This window comes from Mangifera indica, chromosome 7 (genome assembly GCF_011075055.1).
Source record: "Mangifera indica cultivar Alphonso chromosome 7, CATAS_Mindica_2.1, whole genome shotgun sequence".
Taxonomy (NCBI): domain Eukaryota; kingdom Viridiplantae; phylum Streptophyta; class Magnoliopsida; order Sapindales; family Anacardiaceae; genus Mangifera; species Mangifera indica.
In genome coordinates, this window is record NC_058143.1 from 18,433,322 (window position 1) to 18,451,592 (window position 18,271).

General features: G+C 31.9%; 2 protein-coding genes across 2 annotated transcripts; both read left to right on the top strand.

Moving 5' to 3' along the window:
* Positions 1-33: 33 nt before the first annotated feature.
* LOC123221317 (pyruvate kinase isozyme A, chloroplastic) lies at positions 34-4,112 on the top strand. The gene is made up of 6 exons (XM_044644137.1): positions 34-752; positions 1,284-1,374; positions 1,508-1,701; positions 2,380-2,501; positions 2,773-3,251; positions 3,468-4,112. The coding sequence occupies exons 1-6, from the start codon at positions 192-194 to the stop codon at positions 3,767-3,769; spliced, it is 1,749 nt and encodes a 582-aa protein (XP_044500072.1). The 5' UTR covers positions 34-191; the 3' UTR covers positions 3,770-4,112.
* A 10,298-nt stretch (positions 4,113-14,410) lies between these two features.
* LOC123220224 lies at positions 14,411-16,316 on the top strand. Its single transcript, XM_044642301.1, has 4 exons — positions 14,411-14,630; positions 14,724-15,303; positions 15,408-15,600; positions 15,688-16,316. The coding sequence occupies exons 2-4, from the start codon at positions 14,866-14,868 to the stop codon at positions 16,224-16,226; spliced, it is 1,170 nt and encodes a 389-aa protein (XP_044498236.1). The 5' UTR covers positions 14,411-14,630; positions 14,724-14,865; the 3' UTR covers positions 16,227-16,316.
* Positions 16,317-18,271: the final 1,955 nt, after the last annotated feature.

An 18,271-nucleotide genomic window follows, 5' to 3' on the forward strand; every position in this document is an offset into this window, starting at 1 on the left:
ATCCTCCCTACCCTTAAATGGACCGTTGAGCAGCTAGGCGACATCTTCGAAGTTCAACAAAACAAAGCTCTCTTATAACTCCTTAGTTATCTCCGCCTCTCAGCCATAGATCCTATAAAATTACTGGTTTCTGCTCCTCATTTCTCTCATTTTCAATCCCCAACCGGTAGAAAGTTCCGTCATTTCTCGCCATGTCGCAATCTATTCAACTCTTCACTCATTCCTCCAACATTACTCTTCTTAAACCCAAACACAATCACGCTCTTTTAACAGCTTCCCCTCGCCGCTTACACGTCAACACCACGAAACGACGCTCTGTCGAAATCAAAGCATCCGCGTCATCCTCTCCAGATCCGAAAGTTTTACTCACTCACAATGGAGCGCCCGAGTCTGGGCCACACGTGGCCAAAACACAATCGTTTTTTTCTGATTCCTCGTCTATCGATGTCGATGCTGTGACGGAAGCGGAATTGAAGGAGAATGGTTTTAGGAGCACGAGGAGGACGAAATTGGTGTGCACGATCGGACCGGCCTCTTGTGGCTTTGAGCAGCTGGAGGCTTTGGCCGTGGGGGGGATGAACGTGGCGAGAATCAATATGTGCCATGGCACGCGCGAGTGGCACAAGCAAGTGATTGAATGCGTTAGGAGGTTGAATGAAGAGAAAGGTTATGCGGTGGCGATTATGATGGACACTGAAGGTAGTGAGATTCATATGGGCGATCTTGGCGGTGCTCCTTCTGCTAAAGCTGAGGTAATTCTATTAGCTTCGAAACGTCCTTCGACACTCACTAAATTATTACCATGAATGAATGAGAGTAAGCTTGAAAAAGATTTGAGAAAAACCTGTAGCTTGACTTAAATTGACTAGATTAGGCATTGAGCTAGTATAAACTTGAATTCAGAGCCTGAACAACTAATTATACTGTTTACGTGTTAAATATAACAGTTGACGTTATGCATTTTTTTCTAGCAACCTGGAAAGGTTAGTCAAGTTGTTAGGCTTGTGATATGCTCTCATGAGATTTTGGGTTGATTCCTTTACTTCTCGAAAATGTAGAATTCAACTGCTGTCCACTTTTGAACTCTGAGCTAACTAAGTAGGTTTGAGGGATTCAAGATTACTAAAAGGAAGTAAAATTTTATTGAAGCTAGATTCATGTTCAGGCTCATTTGTTAACTAGTCAGTCAAGCCAAGCTAAAACAATTTGATACAAGCTTGGTTTGGTTGGTCACAGTTTGCGTGACTTGTTACTTATGGCCTTTGGCACATTTTGATCCGCAGGATGGTGAGATCTGGACTTTTAGTGTCAGAGCTTTTGACGCACCTCTTCCAGAACGCACTATCAATGTCAATTATGATGGATTTGCTGAGGGTAATAATTCTTGGGTTCAAAATGTTTCACTATTTTGTCTATTTGAAATTATTTATGTTCTATTTCAATTATATTTTGTGGTTTTTGATGTTGGATTGTTCAATTAAGTTACGACAAAGTGAATGTGATATAGATGTGAGGGTTGGAGATGAACTCCTTGTGGATGGTGGAATGGTGAGGTTTGAGGTGATCGAGAAGATCGGTCCAGATGTCAAATGTCGTTGCACCGATCCTGGATTGTTGCTACCACGAGCTAATTTAACATTCTGGAGGGATGGGAGTGTTGTACGAGAGCGTAATGCAATGCTTCCCACAATTTCTTCTAAGGTTGGATGATTTTTCTGTGCTTGTGATTTTTCTCCTAGAAAACTTGTTTCATCTGTGCAAATAGATGTGACTGTCTGTGCCAATATTTGATGACACTTAACTAACTAGAAAGTTTGAAGAGCTTTGGTGCCTTTGACATCCCCAAGCTCTGAGTTGAATTATAAGGAACTTGAATTGTGAAGGCTTAAATTGGCTAACAACCTCTGTTGAACATGATATTTATCTTTTTGTACTTATGAAGAAACCTCATTCAGCCTCAAAAATCAGCATGCTTAAACTTTTTTGATTGATGACATATTTTCTTGGGATGAAAGATGGTCTGAGATTTGGTCATTCCTGTTAGCTTATAGAAATCATTTTAACTTTAAGGAGTTCATAGCAGCACTGAAATTTATTAGTTAGACTCTTTCACAGTTTAATCTCTTCAAGGAGGAAAATGTGAAACTAAGTTAGCCCTTGGTAGTTTAGTTTGCATCACTCTACATATCTATAAAACTCCACATGAATAGCCAAATACAAATTTAAAGAAATTCTGTAAAAGTTTCTGTGTTTCTGCTTGTACGTTTATACACATTTGCTTTGCTTGTATGCTGATATTCAGCATGTCTAGTTAGGTAATCTTCACTGAAGTTAAAGATGTTCTGTATGATTTCATGATCAGGTTTCTGTATTTCACAGGATTGGTTGGACATTGATTTTGGAATTGCAGAGGGAGTTGACTTCATTGCCATCTCATTTGTCAAGTCAGCTGAAGTGATTAATCATCTTAAGAGCTATATCGCTGCACGACCTCGTGATAGGTGCTAATTTTTTGTTACACTTATGTTATAGCTTCTGTACTATCACCATAACGTCTTCTTCTTAGATGCATCACTTCTTTGTCTGGTGTGAATTATTAAAAGGTTGATATAATAATATTACTTTCTGCACTCTAAGTTTGAGCGACTCAATTTTATTTTACTTTAATTGTGTGTTTTAACATGGCTCTGCTGTGATATCCCCAATTTCCAGAATGGTTGTATTATGTGTGTCAGTATTTATGGTTGATAGAATTTCAATGCTATGATGCAGTGATATCGCTGTAATTGCAAAGATTGAAAGTATTGATTCATTGAAGAACTTAGAAGAGATTATTCAAGCATCTGATGGAGCTATGGTTGCAAGAGGAGATTTGGGTGCCCAGATACCATTGGAACAGGTTCCATCAGCACAGCAAAGGATTGTTCAGGTGTGCAGGCAGCTGAACAAGCCAGTTATTGTTGCCTCTCAGTTACTTGACTCTATGATTGAGTATCCTACACCAACCAGAGCTGAAGTAGCCGATGTTTCTGAAGCAGTTCGACAGAGGGCAGATGCTCTGATGCTCTCTGGTGAGTCAGCTATGGGCCAGTTCCCGGATAAGGCATTGACTGTTCTTAGAAGTGTCAGTCTCAGAATTGAGAAGTGGTGGAGAGAAGAGAAACGCCATGAAGCTATGGAACTCCCTGATATTGGATCCTCCTTTCCAGACATTATTTCAGAAGAAATTTGTAATTCTGCTTCTGAGATGGGTAAGTAGAATTTAATTTTGCATTTGTTGCTTGATTCAGTAAATTTTGCCATCTTTTTTCATGGTAATGTGTTATTGAGGCAATTTTATTGGGGGTTTTCTACTTAAAAATAATTTTAGGAGTCCACATTCTTGTATTTGTTACTTGAAACATTTTTGCTGTTATACGTTGATTGTGTGTTTTGATTCTTGCTGTGGTTCTGTTTTTAATTTACAGCCAATAATCTAGAGGTAGATGCACTTTTTGTGTACACAAAGACAGGCCACATGGCATCTCTCTTGTCACGTTGCCGACCTGACTGCCCGATCTTTGCATTTACAACCACAACATCTGTGAGAAGGCGCCTGAATCTGCAATGGGGTTTGATACCATTCCGCTTGAGCTTCTCTGATGATATGGAAAGCAACCTTAATAAAACTTTCTCTCTTCTCAAGGCCAGGGGTATGATCAAATCAGGTGACCTTGTTATTGCGGTTTCAGACATGTTGCAGTCAATCCAAGTTATGAATGTTCCTTGAGTCTAACTTCTCTTAAGATTGAAAGTGTTTCTAGATTAGTCAAATCAATTTTGGCCATCGTGCCCTTCCTCGTTCAATATCTTGGTTATTGGTTGAAAGAAAATGATTACCGTAGAGGCTACACAGCCGCCAGATGAGCTTCTGGAGTTACTTCAGGTGACACAATTTATATACTCTGTTTTTATATTAGTTAGGGTGAGGGTGATATCTGCAAAATGTGCTTAATAAAATCAGATCTGTAATTCTTTTTGCTGTTTTATTTTTCTGTGTAAGAGCTGTTGCACTGTGATTCTGTTATGTTTGCTTAAATTTAAAGCAATACACGTCTCCGAGCACTTTCAAATGGATTTGTTCAGTGAATATTTTTCAACGAAGTTACACCAAAATTCTCAAATATCATAAACTTGATTCTATATGTTCTGCTTTTATGTGAGGAGTGTGCAAAGATTCAGCCCAGTTGCTTTAAACCTAACCCCAGTGCGCCTACACATTACAACAACTGCATTTATGAGCTTCTCAACTGTTATCTGGTATCTTATTGTCCAATTCTTATTATCCTCTCATCTCCTGGATTCACATTTTATTAAACAATTCAGACAATGTATTTCACGACTTTACAAACAATAATTAGATTGCGTCAAGGGTTTTTTTTAATTTTTTCGGCAAATCACGTTTCGTGGAATAGTGATAATTGGTGTGATGAGTTTTGAAACAAAGATGTGAAGCAATGGCCATCCCTCTACACCAACTCTCCAGCCCACCTCACCCTTTGTAACCTCGATAGACCTTCATCACTTCCTAGAAACCCACCTAAAGCCGTTGTCCTCCTCTGGGTACCCACCGAAGGCCACTGTCATTGTTATCCCATAGCCTACGTACCCAACTACCTGCTGCTTAAAGCCATCTCATCCGCAGTCCAGGAACTCCACAGCCAATTAATGGTGATATTTTGGTTTTGTTAATTTGTGATTGTTTGGAGTCGATGAATTTTGGTTTTATTTATTTGGTGGTAGAGGCAGTGGATTTTCGTTTTTGTTGATTTTATTGTGTATCATGGAATGAGTTTAAAGAATGTCATTTAATTTTCCTTTATTTTTTAAAAGTTAAAAAAAAAAAACATATATCGTATATTTATTAGGATTATGATTTTTGGAAGTCATGTCTTCGGGTTAATTCTAGTCAATCCAAACATAATTCTAATCATATTAGAATCAAAAGATCACGATACAATTTTAATTTGAGCTGTCTTTGAGTCGAGATTTTTTTTTACTGAAAACCCAAAATGGTCAGAATTAGGGAACAACCTCCCCAGGAAACCAGAGATGTTATAGAATTGAAGGCAATACAACTTGTGTGAGGAACATGTGTATTTGTTTGAAGAGTTGGAGGCAGCTCATAATAAATATTAACAACAGATTGTTGGGACAAACATCAAGCCAACTTGTGCTCTCATGGAATCCCACCACCCCTCATAATTCCATGCCCTACTTATCAGACCCATTTCATGTCTTTAATTGACCGTCACATTTTTTGTCGTGGCGTTTACAGCCTCAAATATGTATAAATAGTTAAAAATTTTATAAATTATTTAATTAATTTTTTATATTATTTTTAAATAATATGATATATCTAAATATATCTAATTATTAGCGTACAAGTTTTTTTTGTGAATTTTGTAACCCGAAATATATATTAATAATTGAAAATTTTATAAACTATTTAATCAATCATTTATATTATTTTTAAATAATATGGTATATCTAAATGTATTTAATTATCAATGTGAAATTTACATAAAAATGTATATAAATATTTTATTATTGTTTTTTTTAATTTCATCGTTACAAAAATCCTCTAAAAATATTAATTAAATGTTAAAAGGTCTTTTTTATAATATAATAAAAAATCCTATAAATTAAGTAATATTAAACATATATATTTTAAATATATAATTTTTACAAATAAATGATATATCATCAGATAATTAAGTATTATTTTATTTTTAATTTAAAATTATTTAATCATATAATCATATATTATCTATATTAAAAAAATGTATATATAATTTTATTGTTATAAATTCATCACTTTTGTATACAGTGACTTGAGTAATAGTGACCTTTAAACGCGTTTAAGGGTTCGGATTATCTCCTAATCTCATTAATTATTAATTATGAGTAGTAAGACCACTAACAAATGATTACCCTTTAAACACCAAAAAGGATTAAAAAAATCTAAAGTTGGATGATGTAAATTGCAAGTAAGATGGAAAAACTGTTCAACGTATATCAAGGTTCAGGTGATATCATATCACCATCATATTACGAATCCACCACTGGATTGCTGACACGTGTGAAGCTGATGTTCAATTATTGAATTTATTTACTAACTTCGATATTTGATGAGATATCAATATCATCATAATGGGCCCCAACACTCAGGCCCACAATGGTGCTCATTATCATTTACTTGGACTCCTTCAACCCAATAATTATACATGACTTCACCTCTTGAACTTTATCATCAAAACATAATTATAATCCTACTTAATCAACTATTTATATTAATAAATTATGATTAAGTTGAATAATCAAATGGGTTCTTATTTCTATCAACAAATACATGCTTTGGATATATTTTTATAACAAAATTATGTATATATATTTTGAATATATAAATAAATACATATTTAATATATATCATCATATAATTAGATAATTTTAAATTAAAGATAAAATAATATTCATATTTTTATCAAAAAGCTTCTTTTGATCCATAAAAATATTCGTTTATTCATACGAATGAAACTCGGCAAAAAAAAAACAAAAAGGAAAATACAAAAAAAATAAAAGTAGAGTAAATGGCTTGGTTTGGTCATGAATAGAAGACAAACAGAAAGAGTGGGGTTTTAGTGTAACATAGACATATCAATTCAAATTAAAACATACTTTATAAAAACCCTTTTATGTCCTTATCACAAATCATCTCATTTCCCAATCTTAATAATTTTATCCATTTTTATAAATTCATTTTTTTGTTTTTAGTGATACAAACAAACCACCATTATCTTTGTTAATCAAGAAATTTTATAATATAACACCTCCTTATCATGGCTCATATGGGTCAATTCAACCCACTCTTAAGCAAATTTTTAAGTGCAAGCATTGACATAAAATAATAATGTTATTTATATCTAATTTTAAATATTTAATTGAGTATTTTATTTAAATATTTAAAAAAATATATATAGTTCTATTAAATATAAAATATTAATATGTTATCATGTGATTGAATATTATTTTATTTTTAATTTAAAATTATCATATTATACCATGATATTTTAATAGTTATATTTATATTTATTATGTATGAATTATTATTATAGTATAAAATATTAAATAATCATAGGGGTTTTAGACATTAGTTGTAAAATTAGCTTGTTTAAGTCACTATTAATTTACAATTACAAGGCACCAACCAAAGTTGCATGATTAGGTTAAAAATATTATCTTTGAGTCACCATTGATAAGCCCAAAGAATAAAGTGATTAACAAGGCAGAAGAAGGCACATCTAGTAATTAATTTTGTTCATGAATAAAATTCTCCAAGTGGGTCCATAACCATGGAATAATTTCTTGAGATCATAATTAATTAATTATGGTAATTAAAATTGATGAGGTAAGATAGAGATAGATTTGATTGATTAGGTTTATAAAAGAGTAGGCCAACAAATGGGGGAAGATTGTTAGACCTATGAATACTAATGATGTTTGCCTTAATTTGGTTGAAGTTGTTAATTGTAGATGACCTTTCTTTTTTTGGCCTTTTTGGTCTAAGGTACTTTCTTCTATTTTTTTAGTCCCTCTTCTTGCAATTATGGATTTTTAATCCACCTTAAGTTTGGCTATAGAGTGGGCAAGAAATGGATACATAGTTTTTTTTTTTTTTTAAATACCCCACCAATGGTAAGAATATATATAAGGTTCAATATCAATGTAGATAGATTAAAGTTCAAACCAATTATAATAGAATTCTACAAAAACGAAGAATGGAATTGTACCTGAATTAAATATAAATCTAATAGGGCTAAATATGTCGAACTACCACAAAATCAATACAAAAGTAAAATATACTTTTTAAAATAAGGTTATATAAATGTTATCTTGATTTGCATATAACAGAACATTTAAAGTTGCGAGATATTATTCGTTTTTACTTTAAAAAGTGTCTTGAAAGAAAAAGAAAGACAATGAGTTTACAACTCAAAACCCTTAACTTTTTTTTAGTATGAAATTTTTCATAGCAATACTTCCCCTTAATTGAGAGACTTGGAGAGAAAACCTAACATTGTACCGATAGACGGTGTCATTATCGAAGTTATCTTTATTCACGTTTAATAAACTACTTAAAACCACAAAGTATTGTTTTTTTTAGTCTTCATTGGTGTCATAGTTTCACCCTTCAAAGGTGCCTTATGAGAAGGAGAGACAATAAGTTTATATGACCTAAGCCCTCGGCTCCTCTACATCAAAATTTTGACATTAATTGGTCATACAACTACTTACAAGTGATTTAGTTACAATATTGAAAACAGGATGGTCCCCTAAGTTATTTAATATGGTTTGAATGAAGAGAAAAATTGAATCAGTAGAATAAAAGTTGGTGCTAAGGCTTGGGTCACTAATTGATGCTAGTATTGGAATGTTAAATAGAGGTTCATTGTTGGGTGTCTACTCTGAATTGACATTGTTTGCTTTGGATTCTTTTTTCTTCTATGACCTGACCAAATTTATTATTAATGGACCATCAACTCTTTATTCTTCTATAAGCCAAGCTCAGAAAAAACGACACCGTACATAAATAAATTATAATAAAACTACACTACATACCTTCAATTTTCAATAGCCAATTGGGTGTAAGTGGCGGATTCAAAGGGGTCACTTGACCCCTCCCTAGGGTTCAAACATTTGTGGTTATTCCTTTAGTATAAAAAATTAGTTTAATATATTAAAAATATCAAAATAACCTCTAAAATCTGTACTATACTAACTCTTATTAGATTTTATCATTTTTTAATTGATTTCATATATTTTTATTTTTACACAATTTGACCCCTTTATATTATACTTTAGGTCTGTCATTGTACATATTATCGTATAATTAAATAATTTTAAATTAAAAATAAAATATCATATGATATGGTATTCTCTAATTAGCTAATTGAGTATTAAGAAGTGGATGCATTAACCATTTACCAGAAAAGACTTTATTCCCTTACCCAATGAATGAATTATTGAAAACAGAAGCAGAAAGCAGAAAACTATACAAAACAGAAACAGAAGCACAAGGGCCATACATGAGTTTAGGTGAAAATCTGGACATAAGAGAAAGGGAAAATAAATAATGCAATATTAAGAGAGACGTAAGGTAAGGGAAGCTCGATGCCCCACTTCTCTGATACCAAGTTTTATTTGCAGTAATGAAAATGGCAGCAACCGTGAAGAAGATATAGTGGTGACGGGATTTTATATATACGCAGATGAATATGAAAGCTGCAGTGCCATTTTTTCTTGTGGGGTATGTTAATGGATTGGACTCTTCATCTACCAGGGAATTTTATTTTATGAAAGAAAGAAACAGCATCACTTTCTTCTTCAATTTCTCATTTAAATCTTTCTTCATCTGTACTGACTTGAGGGAAAATGACACCCCTCCGCTCTACATTTCTCACTCTCTTGTTCTTTCACCTCCCTTGGCCTTTCCTTTCCAAGCGATGTGAAGTGGCTTTAGCATCGGGATATTTAGGTGATATATTATTTTGTTTTATCTTTTATTTAAAATTACTCAATTATATAATGATATATCGATGCGTACCTGGTTAGATAATACACATAATTTTATTTTATTTTTTCATCTTATTATTATTTTAATGTTTAACTATTTTCTTTTACCTTCCTATCTCATTTTTCTCGAAATTTAAGTTAATTATATGTGAATCAAACTTATAAACTAATTATTTGACATTCTAGATAAATCTTACATCGTTAAAATACAGAATAAATTCTGGGTATTTATGGACATCCTAAATTATTTAGGATGATAAGAGAATACCAATTAAAAAGTTTGTAAACTCATAAGGTATCTTAATGAAAGTAGATTATATCTTGAAAACGAGTTATGCTATTGGACAAAAATGTTATATTTATTTTATGAATAAACAAATAAAGTTCTGAAAAGAATTATTAATGATAAAATATTAAATTATGTGTATTTAATTAAATACTCAGAGATTATAGTATTAAAATCACTTGAAATTAGACTTTGGTTGACAAAAAAATAACTAGCAAATGGATAAAATGATGGTGGGGGATCTGGGAGCAAGATATGAAATAATTGAGATTAGTGTTTGAAGGTGGTGAATTTATGAAAGTAGGGCCTCTTAATTAAAACCAAAAATAATCTTTTCTTCAATTCAGAAAAAGTAAAATTCAGTGTGAATTTAAAGCATTTCATGATTCTCCAAAAGCTCATAAGAAGCCCATGTTCCCAAAAACAACAAAAGGAAAAAAGAAAAAGAAAAAATAATGAGTAGTTTTAAAGAGATTCAATGATTCCAATAGACATTATGAAAAGTGGCAAAAACAGTCCTGCCAGTGCCACATTAAAGTTACAGCAACAAAGGGAATGGATTATTGACAAAGTTGTAATAGATTAACCATGATACCTTGGGTAGAAACCATTTTTGACAATGGAGGAGGACTTGACCCCCCATTCATCTCTTTTTATAAAAAGAAAATTCTTGTTTATTCGCCGTTCACAAATACCTATGTCACAAGTTATACTTAGAGAAACCCATATGACTATTTTTTTTTTATGAAACTATAAATTTTCATATTTAAAATAAAAAAAAAAACTAAATTTTTACCTTTAATTTATTACTATTAGTTAATCTCTTAAGTTTGTTTTAAAAATGATTGTATTATTATCCTTTTTATTAAAATTATAAAACTATCACTAACATTTTATATAGATGTCAAATTATCAATATATTCTTATTAATTTAAAATTTTATCATTTAAATTTTTAAATATTAAAAACTTTAATCAATTTTAAAATATTACATTTTGATAAGTTATTTAGAGTTGTAACTATCAATCCATCAAATTATTATTGAAACGTATATTAAAATTTTAAAATTTTAAAAAAGCCCCTAAATATTTTTTGAATTTTCAAAATCTTTTAAAAATTTCATCAAACCATTCATATTTTTAAAAATTGTAGCTTACCTCTAAACTTTTGAGAAAGGATAATAGAAAAACTATGGGAAAAATAGATAATTTTATATAAAATAACCTTATTACCTTTTCGCTAAACATAATTCACTATCAGAAATAGATGGTTGGTGAAAATTTGACTTTTTGAGATTAAAATGGTAAGAATTTGTTATTTCAATAAACTTATGTTGGCCTTTGAAGAATGGATAAAAATTTATGAGTAATATCATACATACCCACACTTTAAGTATACAAATATATATATATATTTATATATGTTGAAAATCCAATTTTTGAGATTGACAATGATCATTCTTTTCTAAGTGAACTAGAAAGTTATTTTTATAGTTTTCGTAATTCTAATTATAGTAATAATAGATCGAAAAGGGACAATTTTGACTATAATCGTTACATGCATGATACTCAGTCTAGTTGGAATTATCACATTAATAATTGCGTTGATTCTTATCTTCATTCTCAAATTTGTATCGATAGTCACATTTTAAGTAGAGTGAAAATAACTGCAACAATCACATTTTTAATTACATTTGTGGCAAAAATGGAAATAGTAGTGAAATCGATAGTTCCAATAGGAAACTAGCCCAAATAGTAGTCATTTAACTAGAAGTAAAAGAGAAAGTTTTAGTGATCTCAAAGTAACTCAAAAATACAAACATTTGTGGATTCAACGCGAAAATTGTTATGGATTATACATGGTTATGTGTTATTTTATTCATAATTTAAAACTATCTAATCATATGATGATACATAATAAATATACAATAAAAATATGTGTATATATATTTTTGTATATAATTTAAGTACACAGATGATATGTCATCACATAATTAGATGATTTTAAATTGAAAATATAATAATATATAATCATATGATGATATATTATTTATATACTAAAATCATAAATAAAAAATGTAACATCTAATATTACTTGTAAATATATATCTTTTTATTTACTTAAAATAAATATACATAATTTTACAGCAAATTTAGTGGGTGAGATATGATTTTCCAGCATTATAATTATGAGTCATGAAAAAAATGTTGAGTCAAAATAAGAAAATAAACTATCATAGTACACTAAATAATTTATTTACTGCACTCACCTCCATTCCCATTCACACTCTCCTTAATTATTTCCAATTCCATAACATAAATGCATAAATGCAAACTTCCTTCAATAAATAAATAAATAAATAAAGGGTCTATAATTATTAAAAAAATAATCATATTTATATATAAGATAATAAATATGATTACGCTAAATAATTTCTTCTTTGTCCTTTTAATTGCGTGTAAGAATTATTACGGACAATGACTAGACAAGTGTACAAAGGAAGACTCATGCCAACTGTAAATTTAAAAAATTATTAAAAGTATATTTTTTTCTCTTTGATTTTAACCTAATAGTCATGGAAGAGGGCCCATTTTTCATCTTATCCATTGTTTGTTGCGTGACAAATCATAATTTAATTAAACTTAATTTGGATTTAATGTGGGCAGCGGTCCAATAATTTCAATTTTTTTTTTAATTATATGATTCGAATAAAGTTAAATTGTTATGTGTAAATACAGTGAAACATTCACTGCATCAGAGTAATTATTATAATTATTATTATTGTTCATGTCTTTAATTTGGACTATGTTGAACTGGTCAAAATGTTGAAGCAGAAACGTTTTTAATGAGCGTTTTCATTTAGGACGGTAGCAAGTGCAATTTTCATAATTAACTTTTTTTCATAATATGGTATGAGATGGAGATTTGTTGTCAAATTAGGCCAAGTACCATTTTTCACCCAAGGTTTGTTGAAATGACAAAATCCCACCATTTAAGTTTTACAAAATAAATTTTCACCTATTATTAATTTCTATTAATGATTTTTGTTCGGTTTTCTAAAAAATGACTACTTTCTTTTTTTATTTAAAATATGAATTTGTCATTAACACTAATTATATATATCTTTACTAGTTTAAAAACTATCTCCATTCACCAACACTCCTTAAAAATATAAAATTTTTAACTAATTTTAAAATATTATGATGTATTCAAGTATTTGAAGGTAAAATTGTTATTTTAAAACTATTGAAAACCCTATAATATTTTTAAATGTTCAAAAGCACCCCAAACCTTTTTTTGAAAATTTCTAAAGCATCCCCAAACCTTTTTATTGAAAAACCTTTCCCCCTCAGAAAAATATTGACAGCCCCTAATATTTTTAATAATTACAAGTCACCCCTAACATAAGTCATTATTGAAAGTGATTTTTTTTACCTGAAATTCATTATAGTGAACCTAGTTTTTTGAAATTTAAAGATGTGATCTTGAAGTTTTAGCAAGTCTTGGGTGGGAAAGATTCCTTTGGCCTTAAAATTAAGGATTGACCAAGCCCATCTGATTTTCATTCACTTGGAATTTGATTGTGACAGTACAATTTCATCTTAAAGATTGTAACATCCTGTTCAAAGAAACCAACTTTGAAATACGATATAATGATAATGTACAGAACGTTAAAGTCACCATGAACTTAAAAATGTTTAAAACGTTTAAGAAATTTAAATTCGTGAGCAGCAAAATAATCACCTTGTACGAATAATCATAAATTATAGTGATTATTTAGTGGAATTTAATTGGTCAGTCCCATGATGCGACCCGGGACATTTCTAACAATTGGGATTTTTTCTAATTCTGAAATCATGAGAATTCAAATTATTTTTAAGAATAAATTGATTATATTAAATAAATAAAAATTTGAATTAATAATTAATCTTATAATTATTATATCAATAAATTAAAATTAAAATTTTAATATATAATTAATAAATTTTAAACCCATACCCTTGTATTCGAACACTCAAACTATACGGCGAAATCAAATTGAAATTACCATGTGGTTCACACATCTCTCAGTCTAAATATGGTGCAAGTCCGTCACGGTACTCAATTTATGTTGACCAAATGCCGGGGCATTTTTGCCTGTTAATTTACCATTTTACCAATTTAAGTTGGCCACGTGTCGTCCGATGCTAATTTCAAATAGCATTATCACATCTGAGCGACATACACTGTAACTTGCCCATTTCTCACCTCGGCACTTGGGTCCGAGTCTCAATTTGCACCACCATCATCATAATTGAGGGACCTCTCTCAAGGAGGAGTAAGGCAATTTGTGTAATTGTATATGGCAAAAGCACCCAATCAAAACCAAATGCCATCTAGCACTGCCACGTCGAGACTTACAATTTAGGAAAATAATACCACGTAGAATTGTAAGGGGCCCCAGAAATCCAAGTCACCAACATGACTTTCCCTATAAAAGCTTAACCCACTACCCACTCCTCGCCAAAAAAAACACAACAAAACAAACCAACAAGAAAAATTAACGTAAACTCTATTCTTCTCCTCCTTTCTGGTTTCAATCACCGGAGAAATGAATATTCCGGTGACCTTATTCTCTTCTTTATCTACACGCAATGTCCTAATAACCGATCATCGCCGCCACGTCTTCCACGAAAAGCCTTGTACCTGTTCTTCATAGTCGTCAAGTTATTCCTTTCTTTCTCATTGAAAGGTACTCGTTTTTGGCCTTTTTCTGATTCTTGGGTAGATTTACTTAAACAATCGGCTAAGTTTGTGGTTTTGTTCTTTTGAGAGTTTTGTGTAGTTTCTGTTGCTGAATAGAGGGGCCAGATTGTAGAGGGTGGATGTGTCTGTATAAACAACAAAACACTGTGGACTTTTGTGCAAAGTAGTTAGTTAGAGTACTCACTATTGAACAGCTAAATCTTTTAAATTTAAGCTTGGTTATGCCTTTTCCGATGAAGATCCAACCAATTGATGTCGATTCTGATGCACTTAATGAACCAATTAGACCGGAGTCAACTAAACCTGTGCTGAAATCTCGGCTAAAGAGGCTGTTTGACCGCCAGTTTCCTAGCGTTTTGAGAATTTCGTCTACTGAGAGACAGCCTTCTACAGCTGGTGTTGGTAGTGAACCGCAACTTACGAAAGATGCGGCCAACGGAACCGAGTTCGAGCCTAGCTCGCTTTGTTTGGCCAAAATGGTTCAGAATTTCATCGAAGAAACCAACGAGAAACAATCTAATGGCAAATGCGGCCGTAATCGCTGCAATTGCTTTAACGGAAACTTTAATGACAGCTCCGATGATGAATTCGACGTCTTCAACGGCTTTTCCGATTCATTCAATGGCGGATCGTTTAGCGACTCCTTTGAAATACTCAAGGTAATTTAAAAAATAATCAGAGATTACTTCTTTTCCTAAAAAAAATAAACATCAACGTTTCTTAATTGGTGTAGCGTTGGTTTTGTTTACTTTGAATTATACAGAGCTTCATACCTTGCGCCAGTGTCGCGGAGAGAAATCTTTTGGCGGACACGGCGTTGATTGTCGACAAAAACAGCAAGAATCACAGAAGGAAGGACGATTTAAGAAAAATTGTAACCGAAGGATTATCATCTCTCGGCTATAATTGCTCAATCTGCAAATCCAAATGGGACAAGTGTCCTTCATTCCCTGCCGGTACCCTCTTAAACTTCTAGAAATTTCTTAGTTTTCAAGCCGATTTTTTTGTATGAAAAAAAAAATAAATTTTATTTGTTCATTCAGGCGAATACGAGTATATAGATGTGATTGTAAACGGTGAGAGGCTGTTGGTTGATATTGATTTTAGATCGGAATTTGAAATTGCGAGATCAACCAGTGCTTACAAGGCAATCCTGCAATCGTTGCCATACATTTTCGTCGGCAAACCGGAGAGGATCGGACAGATTGTGTCCATCGTATCGGAGGCTGCTAAGCAAAGCTTAAAGAAGAAAGGCATGCATTTTCCGCCTTGGAGGAAAGCAGACTACATGCGTGCCAAGTGGCTATCTCCCTTCACCATAACCTCTGCCGGCAGCGACTCTGTTTCACAATCTAAAACAACAACGGAGAGTTACCAATGTTTGTTTGCGGGCGAAGGCGATGACTGCTGTGGAGAACTGGAGCTGATTTTTGGCGAAAATACGGCGCCGTTAGAATCACCAACCGAAAAATCAAATGAGGTGACGATGACGTGGCAGCCGCCGGCTATAAAACCAAAGACTGTAGAGAGGAGACCCAAGATGGTCACCGGATTAGCTTCTCTGTTAAAAGAGAAGCCATGAAAAAAAAAAAGAAAGGCTTTTTCTTTTTCTAATTTTGCGCCATAAAAAAATGGAAATATTATATAATCGGAAATAGTACATTTTGTTTTATTTTTCCTTTTTTTTTTTTTTAAGGAAGAGCCCTGTAATAAAAAAATTAAATACAAAAATCTACTACAAATGGAAAAATCGTCTATAACTATATAGTTTTTTAGGAAATGCAATAATAACTTTATCAGTTGAAAATCACACTATATTAAAATAATACTAAGTATAAAGTTATATCTTAATTTTGCTATTTAAAGTGATGCAATTGCATATCGTTACCATAAAATTTGAACGTCCATGTGATGTTTAAATCATGATTTATTAGTAATAATCTCGGATTAATCCCAGATTTTGAGAAAATAAACTTACCACTTGGTTTGGGTGTTGTTTCTTGAGGGGGAACAAAGTAGCATGTAACTTTTCTTTATTAATTTGGAATTTATTTTTTTGAATTATTTTGTATTTTTGCGAATAGTGCAGAGAGCAGAGTGCAGAGTGCAGAGCGCAGAGGCTCGTGGAATCTCGAAACCAGTGCATTTTTTTTGTTGGAGATTAAAAAAAATATCACTTGAATTGCGTGATATTCTCTTTTTAAATTTTTGAGCTTTTTGGGGTTAATAAACTGCCTCTTTTATGTCAACATGGCTCGTGCATGGGCATGGCATGGCTGGCTCATGTTCTTCACGGCCTTCAGAGAAATTTGACTGTTGAATTGAATAACTCCAATACGACGTGGTTTTAGTTTTACACGTGTGAACCACAAATATAGCAACATTACACCATACTAATTACTGATTAATTTGTTTAATCATAATTTGACTAAATAGAAGCTAAAAATTGAGGCACCGCACATAGTAACATGTTGGGAATTTTAGGCACAGACCCACTTTCCCATTTGTGGTTGATCTATAATTTTAATTTTACGGGGAAATATATCTCTCATAATCATTGTTGTGGGTCACATATATAATATATATTAATGTAATTAATAATAATAATAATAATAATAATTAGAGTAGATGTGGGGTCTCTCACAAAGCAAAAATAATAAAAGGCAAAATTTTTTTTACAATAAATAATAATAATAATAATAATACATTTGTGAAAGCAACCTGCGACCTACTCTTTCATTGCTTCTGAGTTATAAATTTGATTTTACTGAGTTTGCCTATGCCACACGCTATCACTTTCCATTATCATTTAATTTTTTTTTTTTTTTAATTTACCTTTACCTTCCAAGCAAATCACTACTTTTATTATTTTTAGGAAAATAATAAAGTATTATGTCCTGGCTCATACTTTGTGCCAGAGGAAAAGTCTAGACACCTTTGTGTCTTATCCAATTGTCACTCGACATATGTCCCTGCCTGGTCATTTTTCGCGTTCACGTGGACCCTATCTCAAGCTGACACGTCTTATCCTTCACCGCTCTTCTTTTTTATTTTCAGAACACAGAAACACAACATCAAGGACTCAACATCCTCTCGAGTCTCAAAAAATTTGATTTTTTAAAAACTGTCTGGGAAATAAAATCTGAAGGTGAAGTTCTATTTTGTGGGCAGCTTATTTGGAATTCCCAAAAGAGAAATTGGGTTTGAGATTCGTGGATAATATATTAAAATTAATCTCAAATTCTTGATAAACATGGTGTAGTTTATGGGATTGGTTTCAGGTCCCCCTGTTTGAGTTGGTTGATTCAGTCATGAAAGGAATGCAAGTAACTTATTAATGGTTTGATATGTGACAGACTGTAAATCTTTTCTTGGAAAATATTCACTCAGAATCAAAATTTTTAAAAAAAAAAAATCATGATTCAATATCTGTCCACTGGCTAAGATTAATATGAGACTGATATATACCGCATTTACCATCTTGGGATTTCTGAGATAGGCATGGCTGAGACTGTCACCATTTAAGAAATTTTCTGCTACCACTCTGATTTTTAATCACTATTGTACAGCTGCTGCTGCTTATATTATCTTCAGAATTTTCTAGTTTCTGTTTTATATTTTCCCCAG